This window comes from Ursus maritimus, unplaced genomic scaffold (genome assembly GCF_017311325.1).
Source record: "Ursus maritimus isolate PB19 unplaced genomic scaffold, ASM1731132v1 scaffold_10, whole genome shotgun sequence".
In the NCBI taxonomy this organism is placed as follows: Eukaryota; Metazoa; Chordata; class Mammalia; order Carnivora; family Ursidae; genus Ursus; species Ursus maritimus.
The window spans coordinates 5,884,201-5,895,755 of record NW_024423344.1 but is presented as its reverse complement, the minus strand read 5'-3'; the positions used below and the strand labels follow the sequence as shown (position 1 = coordinate 5,895,755).

The window sequence follows — 11,555 nt, the reverse complement described above, 5'->3', positions numbered from 1 at the left end:
TTGAAAGAAGTAACCTTGTTGTGGATGGAAATGAAACAGAAATGCAAACTGCATGAGGCGGGGTCAGGGACTGAACCTGAAGCGCATGCAGAAAACTCAGTGGGTGGTTAGGCGCTGGGGGAAGTAAGCCTGGCTATTTGGGGATTAACCCATCATGGAGGAAAACATACATTTTTTTCCCCAAAAGAGAAAAAACGAACACTTAAACTGCTGAGGCCTGATCGCACTGGCCTGGCACCTGGCAGGAAACAAAGGTGCTGTCAGTCCACTTGGCTGGAGGTTTCACATTGAACTAAGGCTCACACTGGGGAGTCTCCTGGTTGCCATCAAGAGCAGAGTCATAGCTTATTCATGACAGACCCAGCACACAGTAGGCACTCAATAAATGCTAATGGACACAGCTAAGGCCACATGAAGGCCCTTCCTAAAATAGTCTGGAGGTGGCAGTGGCCGCAGTCAGGTGTTCATTCACTTAAGTCTATTTCAAACGTTTGCTAAATGTATTTGCTTTAACCAAAAAATATTCTCTCCTCAGGAGAAGGCTAAAGGAAATGGAGAGAGCTGGGAGTGGGTGCTAGAGACTGGAAAGTGGCGGCCAGGAGATCGAATGCACAGTCTTGTGGCAGGAAGAAGCATGGAGGAAAGTGAGCCCACGGGGGATGTGGGATGTTTCCTTTCCCCAGAATGGCTGCAGAGTGAGCTGATTTGCTAGCAAATTCTGCTAGCTGTCTGCTCTAATCTGTTTTCTTCTTCCATAGTAGTAGGGATGTGGCCAGGCACAGTTAGAGCATATTTCCCATGCTTTCTTGTAGCTAGATGCGGCCATATGATTAGTTGTCACCATTGGAATATGAGCAGAAGTGATATGCACCAGGTCTGAGTCGAAGCTTCTTCCAGTATCTCTCTCCCAACAGTGAACTAGATGTGGACAGTGGCAGGACCCCAGGGGAGATACGAGGCTTGAAGCCTGAGACCCTGGGTGATCATGTGGAAGAAACCCCCGCCCTACTGACTTGGATACCTACCTAGAGCTGGTGGGTGAGCAAGAAATAGACTTCTGTTGGGTTGAGTCGTTATTTTGGGAGACATGTTACGGAAGCTAACACGATCCTAAGTAATGCTTCAATACCAAGAGACGTGCCCCCCATCCCATGTAACTCAAAAAGGGGAGATGGTGTCCCCAGAAGGTGAGTTATCAGCCTCTGACTGAGATGACTGAGCTACTCACTTGCGGCTCTGCTAGTCGACGGCTCTGCTTGTCACAGAGGGAAGAACTACACTCTTCCTTGTCGACACAATCCTCAGTCCCTCCAGGTCAGTCAGGGTATGGGAAGTGGGTCCTGGGGCACCATTATGATGGAGGCTGTGCAGAAAACGCCCGATCGTGTGTGACGTATCATGGGAATCTGCTGCACCTCATAGACACACGGCGGAATGGGGGTCCCAGCCGTGACGTGGGGAACGCACGGGATACACGAGCGCGCAGGGAGACAGTAGTTCTGCCAAGTGAGAGCTAGTGGTTGTGCGCAGCAGGTGGACAGTGGCAGATTCTGGGAATTTGCTCAGACCTGTTGGAGTGTAGGCTATGAGAGCAAGTGTGCTCGTGTGTTGTGTGCAGAGGGCTACAGATGGGACAGGGCTGCGAAGTTAGAGTAGAAGAAGTCGGCAGAGATGCGTAAAAAATAAAACAAAAACAAGAGAACTCTTTTTGAAGTTCGAAATAAGCTTTTAAAGCCCATGGCAGTATCTTTGGGCCTAAGGGTTTTTTTACTTGCATGAGGCAGAGTAATTTAAACTTTAAGAGCCAAGGTTCCAACCTCCGCAATAAATTTAAAAGAATACGCATGTGTTTTGCTGGCCCAGACTACTTAAGACCCCAAAGCTTTGGGGATGGGAGAAAAGAAGTTGAAGAGGAAGAAAGAATGCTGAGTCATTAATAAGAAGGGGCTCTGTTCCCTGCACGGTCCATCCAGGTTAGCTCCCAAGGAGTGGACATGACACAAGCTTCCCCATGTCCCATGGGCTTAGGAGCCAAGACCAGGAAGGACCCTGCTGCTATCTGTCTGGAGCCTTTATGTACATCCCCTGTGCCGTCATGGCAGGGACAGGGGAGCAGATGTTATGATGTGGGGCAGAGACAGAACCAGAACCAGAGTAGCATGGGAAAGCAAGGGAACTCTGCATGTTTCTGAGACCAAGGTCGAAGTAGCCGAGAAAGGGAGCCGGCAATCCAGAAGGTGTCATGGTTGTGATGACGAGATGCGGTGGCACTGAGCAGGTTGCTTGTGTGGCTGGAAACCAGGTGGGAAGGACAAACCCGGGCAGAGGGCCTCCCGCCCGTACATGGGCTGGTTTGTGCTTCCTGTCATTCTGCTGAGAGGGCTGGACCAACCCCGTGTGTGATGCTCTGTGTCATGAAGCAGAGATACGGTAGAATTTCTTGGAGATGAGAGGAAGTACACCCAAGGGGCCAGACGCTTGGACTTTAATTCATCTCTTGGAGCCCCTCTAGGCTCTTGCTCTTGAATTCCTTGCCTTACGTCCTCACTAACGCCTGCGGGGCACCTCTTGGACACTGGGTGTAGTTTGCTCCCTCTGTAGGGCCAGATGATTCCCACTGCTGAGTCTGGCAGCTCCCTAACACGCATCAGCCATGCCCAAAGCCCGTCTACATGGCCTCTGCTGTCCCACCCCATTCTACTTGGTTTTGGCTTCCTTGAGCCCACCTTGGCACTGACGGCTTGAAGGGACCCCACCCCGCTCTGCAATCTGAGATGGAATATTTTCTAAGAGTAGCTCTGGCCAAAGACCGGGGCAGGAGAAAAGGGAATTATGGGGAGGAGCAGACCAATGGTCATGGTGAAACCTGTTTCTCAGGCCACCCTGGCCTACGTGCAGGAAATTGGAGAACAATAATAGCCACCATGTTTCTCTTATTCTTTCCTATCCAGACGGCCCTCAAGATTGCTCCCGGATGGTCCCAACAGACCCAGGGGTCTCACATGTGTGTGCCAACATCTAGTCTTGGCTGACGTCATTTTCTTTCTTGTGCGTTCTGGCTGGCGACGGTGCTGTCCCCTCACTGTTGGCAACCCCAGGAGTGCCATCCATGACCTCGAAACCTGCTGAGGGTCCACACTTGCTGGAGCAGCCCACGCCCAATTTGAATCTACCAAAGCGAGTCCAAGCACATTACTGTCTGCCAAGGGCGCTGGTGGCTGCGCTGGAAGGATAGAGGTGAGGTGGATGCTGTCGCCACTGCTGATGGTGGTGCTTGTTATGGGTTGAATTGTGGCCCCTGAAGATACGTTGACATCCTAACCCTTGATACCTGCAAATGTGACCTTATTTGGAAATAAGATCTTTGCCACTGTGACGAAGATATAAATTAAGATGAGGTGATGCTGGAGTGCGGTGGGCCCTTGGTGCCACATGATTGGTGCTGCCATAAAAGGAGAGGAGACACAGACAGACATTTGAGGGAGAACATCATGTGAAGACGGAGGCAGCTGGGAATGATGTGTCTAGTAGCCAAGGAATGACCATGACGGCCAGTGAGAACCAGAAGCTATGAGAGCGGCATGGGAGCTACCCCGATGCCAGCACTGCCACTTCCGCGTGACCTGTGCCCCCCTCGACATTGCGGAACCCAAAACACTGCACCCCCTGAGCTTCCTGGCCGTTCCAGAGCCCATGTGGGGTTCTGTCTCCTCTTGAGAAGAGCTCTTTCCCCTCAGTTGCCTCAGCTGTGCTCCAGGGTTGATGTGGAAAATTACGGATTGGGGGCACTTTTTGCATTGCATATTACTAATTAGAAAAGAATTTCTCCTCTTTGTAAGCATATACCCAGAACAGCTATTACCCCACCCTGAAAGCCAACGTTCGGGACAGATCAGGAATCAAGCTATGCAAATGAGAACATAAGCACGTCAGTCTAACCTCGGCTGACTGTGCTCAGACCTCTCTAGTCCTTGTCCGCCAAGTGCTCACCTAGAGCTTTGTCTCCCACAGAAAGGAGGGTACAGCAAAATGCCAGTCGCATGGACCCCTGGGCCAGGCTCCTCGGTAAGGGGCATTCACACATTTCTCCCCTGGCAACTGTGCACGTCACCCTGTGGTCTCAGCTTGCGTGAGGCCCCTGGAGGGAAAGGGTACGCCTTGGTCACATGGGCAGAGTTAACTGCAGAATGAGGGTCAAGGTTGGCAAAGCTGGGGCTCCTCCTGATGGTCCTCATAACAGAGACTTTGGAGGGTCTTTACTCAGCTCACCCTAAAGGATAATCATGGTGGGGTGGGGGGTGGAGATGGACAAGAGTGGGGAGGCAACATGGCCAACTGGGCTGGGGCCTAGAGCAAGCTAAGTGGTCTGGAGATGGGAGGTGTTGGTCCCAGCTCAAGTATCGTTTCCAAATATCATTGACTAAACATTATCCCTTGAAAAACCATAGGCAAATGTAAGGTAAAGCCAGCAGCCTCCTTAATGGGAATGCTGTGACAAGGGGAGGTCCACAGTAGCAGCTGCACCCTGGCTTGAAGGGTAGCTCCTCCCCCAGCCTTTTCTGTAGAATGTTCTGGGTGATTCCCCTCAGAGAGAAAACTGTACCCAATAAGCTTAGGACACAGACTGGAGCTAGGCTGGCCAGAAGACACTTTGAAAAGGGAATTGATGATGATGATGATGATGGTAAGCTCTCAAATGATTCCTCCTGTGTTTCTCTTATCTTTTTTCCTTGTTTTGATTATCCTCCTCCAAAGACGCTCGCTACCCAGAGAGAAAAGCCCTGACTGAATAATAAACAGACCCTTGTGCCAAAAAAGAAAAAGCATGCACATGTCTCCAGCAAAACCCGCTTGCTGTTCACATTTGTAAACCATCCTATCATTCTGGAACAGCATTTTTCTGAAACGTTTCTCCTCAACTCCTTTCTACTCTAGTTTTCTGTGTGCTCTCTCAAATGGCAGGTTTGGGGGATGGGTGGGGGCAATAGTGGAGTTGGGGAGAAAGAATGAAAGAGGAAACTATAACCCCAAACAGTGATAAAATTATCCTCGCTGGTAAAATTATCTGGTAAAATTATCTTCACTGTCATGATCTGTCTTTCAGGGACAAAAGTCACCATTTTGTGCAAATACAGGTTTTGCTTCCCCGACTCATGTCTGTGAAGAGTGATTGAAGGTGTGAGTAAACCCTCCCGATGGTTCGTAGCAATGACCTTTGGCTTCAATCTGCCTCCAGCAGTTGGCCTGGATCTCTAACCATCCACCTCTCTCCCCGGCTCCTAGGCCCTGGGAAGGGGTGCTCTTCCCCCACATGTCTGATTTTTCTGGCAAGGTCCCTGCGGGCTGGCCACATTCTCCTTTTGCTGATAGTCCCCAAAACAAGGACCTTGGGTTGGAGAATATTTGAAGGTCCGCATTCACACCATGGCTTCTAAAGGTCCCCTTGCCTGGGACCTTTGGATGAGGATGATTCTGAGTGTCCTTGTTTTCTTCTGCCTCAGGGCCAAGGACTCGCCACCCTGGCATCTTCCCCAGGCTGAAGACTGCTTGGTCCCTTTCTCTTTGTTTGAGGTCTGTATCTCAAAGGAATTCTACCCATCCCAAAGTCCTGGCCACATGTTTCTGGGAGTGGGGGTGGGGGGCAAGGATTCTCATGTAAGTGAGAAAATGAGACTCACATTGGCCTGTCCGGGTAGGTCAGAGTTCTGCGGTGGATAAGCAGTCCACCTTCTCCCAACATCAGGTTCAGGGATGGGGAACGGGGGAGTTTTTATGGACTACTTCATTTTTTCCTGATCCTAGTCATAAACTCTTTGAGACTGACACTGTTAAGTAGTAACCCACCAATTGGAGCAATTGTATGGTGTGTGTGAAAGAACCGAAAAAGATTTTTGGCTGCCTTCAGAAGCTTGTGAAGGAATAACAAATGCATTTCTCTTTGTAGTTCTTCATACCTCTTCCCTCCCCACGGCAGTGAGGACCCTGATTCTTCGTGGCAGGTGGTCAGGTAGAACTGGCAAAAGCTGGTCTCAGTTTTATACCCTGTCTCGGAGACGTGTGTAGCGATAGTGGCAGAGACCTGGTCAGATTCAAAGGCTGAGAAAGCAGGCCCCTGTGTGGCTCAGTCGGTTGAGCGTCCAGCTCTTGGTTTCAGCTCAGGTGATGGTCTCCAAGTGGTGGGATCAAGCCCTGCATTGGACTCCAAGCTCAGCAGGGAGTCTGCTCAAGATTCTCTCCCTTTCCCTTTGCCCCCTCTCCACTCATGTCCTCTCTCGTACGCTCGCGGATGCGCACGCTCTCTCTAAAATAAATAAATCTTACAAAAAAAAAATGCTGAGAATGAAAACCTCTCCTGAATCCAAACTCCTAATTTTTAAAAATTTATGAAACAGTGTTCTTGATAAAAATCAACAGAAAAGGGCAAGTATACAGCTAACAACCCCAGGCCTGAATTCAAATCAACTGTGTTCCATGCTATAGAGCCTGCAACGGCCCACATGCTGTTAGTAAAACTCTGACTTCAACCCATAGGGAATGGAGTTTCTGGGTATAATGCAAGTAGCTCATAAAAAATGAAGCTCGAGATGATTAGGGAAAAGACGGATAGTCACATATATGTAAATATCACATATTGCTAAATAATGTTTATGAATAAAATAAATGATATATTAATATTATACCTTTATCGCATATTATTAAATATTAAACATATATAAATTATATATCTATATATATGTACATGCTTCTTCAAATTTCTTCTTTTTTTTTTTTTAAGATTTTATTTATTCGACAGAGTTAGAGACAGCCAGCGAGAGAGGGAACACAAGCAGGGGGAGTGGAAGAGGAAGAAGCAGGCTCATAGCGGAGGAGCCCGATGTGGGGCTCGATCCCTTAACGCCGGGATCACGCCCTGAGCCACTTAACTGCTGTGCCACCCAGGAGCCCCTCAAATTTCTTCTTTTATTGCTAATCAACTTTCAGTTAGGATCAGGAAATTCGGTGTTGAGGTTACAATATTAGCAGTCTTGGGGCGCCTGGGTGGCTCAGTCGTTAAACTTCTGCCTTAGGCTCAGGGCGTGATCCCAGAGCCCTGGGATCGAGCCCCGCATCGGGCTCCTCCGCTAGGAGCCTGCTTCTTCCTCTCCCACTCCCCTTGCTTGTGTTCCCTCTCTCACTGGCTGTCTCTCTCTCTCTCTCTCAAATAAATAAAAATCTTTAAAAAAAAAACCCAACAACAATATTAGCGGTCTCCTTTGAAGTCAGTTTACAGAAAAGATCCCCAGATCGGGCTGTTGCCTGGGACAAGGTTTCCATTTTCCCTAGATTATGTGGTTCAGAGAAGCTGCAGAGACTGCTGGATACTCAGGGACCCTGCCAGGCTTCTCCCTGTCCCATAGGGGAAGGGGGCTGCAGGAAACCCTGGGGGATGGGGAAGGGGGACAGGAGTAATGTCTGTGTCCTGCCTAATGGAAAAGAAGGCAGACCCTGCACTCCAAGGACCACCTGTGGAGCAGACCTGAGATTCTCAAACTGTGTCCTCCATCTTCCACTCATCCATTGTGACCAAATGCAGGCTAGGCAGTGGCTTCTGTGACCTAAGTAAGCCCCAGGAGCTGGACTCTGGGATAAAAGCCACAGTTTTCCCTAAGGACCAGTCACCTTCCACCTTACAGAACTGTTGCACATTCCTTGCAGAGAGTTGCTAATTGGTATTCGGCTGATGGCTCGTGTTTTTGCAGCAAGAATCAGAACCGCAATTGTAAGGATTCAACATCGACCTGGATATTGTGCTCAGCAGTGGACAAGACACAGATGTAAACAGACACGCTCCATGCCTGCTGGGCTTGGCGCCCAAATGATAAGGACAGACATGAAAGGCTCGGGAAAGACATAAAGACTCATGAAGTCCAGGATAGGCGCTCAGAGGAATAACCATTTTGTGTTGCGTTGAATTTCTTTGTCCATTTTGGAGGGGGGGAGGTATCCTGTGATCCATGATTGGGCTTCTGGAAAAAGCCTATCTAGAGGAGGAATCTGAAGGTGGGTAAGATTGGATGGAATCTGAATTCCATAAAGACGACTCTGATTTCTGCAATCGACTGGAGGCTCTGTTGCCTGCTCTTGCCACACACAAAAAACTATGCAGCACAAAGCCAAGTCGGATCCGAAGTGGGTTAGGGTATTATATAAACCCTTGGCGGGAGGGGAGATGGTCTTTTATGTGTGTTTCTTTTGCTGCAGCGGCGGCGGCGGCGGCGGCAGCAGCAAGAGTGGCTCAGGTTGATTTAGAATACGGATGACAGTGGCCTGGCGCGAGCCCACGGCTGACGAAAGCTGCTTATCCCGCTCGGTTTCCATGGAGACGAGCAGGAGCAGCGGCGGCGGCGGCGAGGCTGTCAGCGAGCGCGGCGGCGGCGGCTGCGGCGATCGCGCGTCCGCGGGGGTCTGCAGGAGGAAGGAGGAGGCCGGGGCCGGGACCCTCGCGGCAGACATGGACTTGCATTGTGATTGTGCTGCCGAAACGCCGGCCGCCGAGCAGCCGTCGGGGAAGATTAATAAAGCTGCTTTCAAATTATTCAAGAAGAGGAAATCGGGTGGCACCATGCCCAGCATTTTTGGGGTCAAAAACAAAGGGGATGGGAAAGGCTCGGGTCCGACGGGCATGGTGAGGAGCCGGACCCACGACGGCTTAGCCGAGGTGGTGGTGCTGGAGAGCAGCAAGAAGGAGGAGCCGCGCGGCGGGGGCGACAGCGGGGGCGGCGGCGGGGGTGGCCGCAGCGGGGGGCGGCCGAACCCGGGTCCCCCCAGGGCGTCCGGGACCGGAGTGGGCTCCCTGGCTAACAGCTCGGTGGCGAAGTCGCACAGCTTCTTCTCCCTGTTGAAGAAGAACGGGCGATCGGAGAACGGCAAGGGCGAGCCGGCGGACGCGAGCAAGGCGGGCGGCAAACAAAAGAGAGGACTGAAGGGGCTCTTCAGCAGCATGCGCTGGCACAAGAAGGACAAGCGGGCCAAGGCGGAGGCGAAGGGCGAGCGCGCGGGGGCCCCGGGCGGCCTCATTCTGCCGGGCTCGCTCACCGCCAGCCTGGAGTGCGTCAAGGAGGAAACGCCCGGACCCGCCGGCGAGCCGGAGAAGCCCAGCAAGGACGCGCCGCGAGACCCAGCAGGTGAGCTCGGAGGGGGAGAGCCGGGGCCGGCCTCCGCCGATCGCGCCCACGTGCCGGACCGCCGAGAGGCCCACAGCCCCGGGGTCCCTAAGGCCGAAAGCGCCCGGGGAGAGGACGCCGCGGGGCATCGGCGCGCCGAGAAGCCCCGGGCAGCCCCCGAGCTGGGCGCTGGGGAGGTCCAGACGGCTGAGGATGCCTCCAGGACAGGTGACGTTCCGGTAAAGACCGTCCCCCTTGTCGACTCGGAATGCGGCAGCGGCAGCGGCCGAGCGGCGGCCGTCCCTGACCCTTCCTCTGTTGATCCACCCTCAGACCCATCGGCAGATCGTATTTGTTTGATGTTTTCTGACGTGACTTCACTGAAAAGCTTTGACTCTCTTACAGGCTGTGGAGATATTATTGCAGACCAAGAGGACGAGGCAGGTCCCAGCTGTGACAAGCATGCCCCCGGGCCAGGCAAGCCAGTTCTCTCTAAAAAGAACCCCGGCGTGGTGGCCTACCAAGGAGGAGGGGAGGAGATGGCGAGCCCGGATGAGCTGGACGACACCTATCTCCAGGAATTCTGGGACATGCTTTCCCAGACTGAGGACCAAGGACCAGGGCCCCAAGAGGGAGCGGCCAAGGCGGCAGCAGCCCTGGAAACCAAGGTGGTGGCCGAGACGTCCAAAGACGCCAGGTGTGCGGAAGGGGCCAAGGACGTGTCCTTGGGCAAACACAGGAGGCTCAACCGGATTCCCATCGAGCTCCATCCCAAGGAGGAGCCTAAACAGCCGGAGAAGGAGCAGCAGGAAGGCATCCCCAATAGTGACGAGGGCTACTGGGATTCCACCACTCCGGGCCCGGAGGAAGACAGCACCTGCAGCAGCAAAAAGGCAGGCATCCCCCGGGATAGCTACAGCGGGGACGCGCTCTACGATCTCTACGCGGATCCGGATGGAAGCCCGGCGGTCGTTCCCGCCAACGAGGAGACGTCCTGCTTGTCCCGGTTAAAGCCTGTGTCTCCAATCACCATCACCTGTCCACTGCGAACACCAGGCAGTTTGCTGAAGGACTCTAAAATCCCTATCAGCATCAAGCACCTGGCGAACCTTCCATCCAGCCATCCCGTAGTGCACCAGCAACCAGTCAGGAGTGAGATGCCCAGAACAAAAATCCCAGTTTCCAAAGTGCTGGTCCGCAGGGTCAGCAACCGGGGTTTGGCTGGGACCACCCTCCGGGCGGCGGCGTGCCACGACAGTGCCAAAAAGTTGTGAGGTCTCGAAGCCAAGGTGGATGGACCCCATGTCAAGGAATATACAACTTTCCCTGGAAACCACTCAAATAAGTTTTGCTTCTTCTAAAGAAAGGCTTGTAGGACCATCCCTGCTCCACAGCGCAGACCGAGGAGGTCTCTGTGCTGCCAGCAGGGGCAGGGTACTCCAGAGAGGGGGTGCTACACATGGGATTCTCCTTTCAAGATAAGTTCCCTGAGAATTATTTTCAAGCACTTTTAGTTTTTTACCTTTTAAAAAAATCACTTTTTTCTTTTTTTCCTTTGATGCGCTGAACACTTGGAAGTCACCTTTACTTGCCTTTGCAGAAAACAGGACTTAACCAAACCTAAGGAAGCATCATGCCATGATAGTTGGTCCAGAGTGCCATGGTCCAGAGAGGGCCTGGAGGACCCACTGTCAACACCAGAGGAGCCCCTCCTCTTCCATGACACTTTCCTTCCTTCCTTCTTTTCCTTTTTCTTTCCAGGAAAAAAGAGAGAGAGAAAAGAAAAAAGACCCTTTGCTGTATCACTGTGTGGGAAACACCTGCAAAGCTGAAAGAGCCAGGTATTTACCTGATGAGCAGAGGGGATCATTGATTGGCCGAAAACTTGCCTACTTTCAGTTGCTGGGTATGCAAATAGGTCAATATCTACCACTAGGACAATAAAGGAGTGTTTTGGTTTGGTTGGTTTAGATCATTTGTTTGGGGAGAAAGAAAAAGCTCAGCAGAGCAGGTTGTGTCTTTTTCTTTTTCTTTCCCACTCAGTGAAGAAATAAGGATCAGGGAAAGATTTCACTAAAATGCCAATAGACACAGTATTCGAGCATTTATGAACTGTAACTTTCATGTGTAGATAATGCGCATTTTATAGTTTATCCAGCTGTTAGCATTTTTTAATCTGTCAGTAACCTCGAATTTAAAATCCGGTTTTATAACTAGTTATGGTAACTGTCCCTGAATCACCGATGTTCTTTTATGTACTGTAACCTAAAGCAATTGAGTTTTTGTTTTATATGGGTTCTCTGGCTCTCAGTGCAGGAAAAAAAAAAAGTCTATTGTGTTGATGTCCCAGAGGAATGGTTCTGTCTTGTCTTGGGTAAGAGACTATTCGCTTCTCACTCCTAATCCTGCTTT

The 11,555-nt window shown here is 51.4% G+C and overlaps 1 protein-coding gene across 2 annotated transcripts; it reads left to right on the top strand.

Annotated features, from left to right (window-relative positions):
* The first annotated feature begins 8,356 nt into the window (after positions 1-8,356).
* On the top strand, positions 8,357-11,149 carry AMER2 (APC membrane recruitment protein 2). Of its 2 annotated transcripts, XM_040620443.1 has the most exons (2): positions 8,357-9,164; positions 9,549-11,149. In XM_040620443.1, the coding sequence occupies exons 1-2, from the start codon at positions 8,357-8,359 to the stop codon at positions 10,415-10,417; spliced, it is 1,677 nt and encodes a 558-aa protein (XP_040476377.1). In that variant the 3' UTR covers positions 10,418-11,149. The 2 variants fall into 2 exon arrangements, with proteins under 2 accessions (XP_040476377.1, XP_008690499.2); XM_008692277.2 differs by having other exon boundaries at positions 8,357-11,149.
* The last annotated feature ends 406 nt before the right edge of the window (positions 11,150-11,555 follow it).

Coding starts and splice junctions, on each gene's coding strand:
- AMER2 (XM_008692277.2), top strand. CDS start 8,357: ATGGAGACGAGCAGGAGCAGCGGCGGCGGCGGCGAGGCTGTCAGCGAG.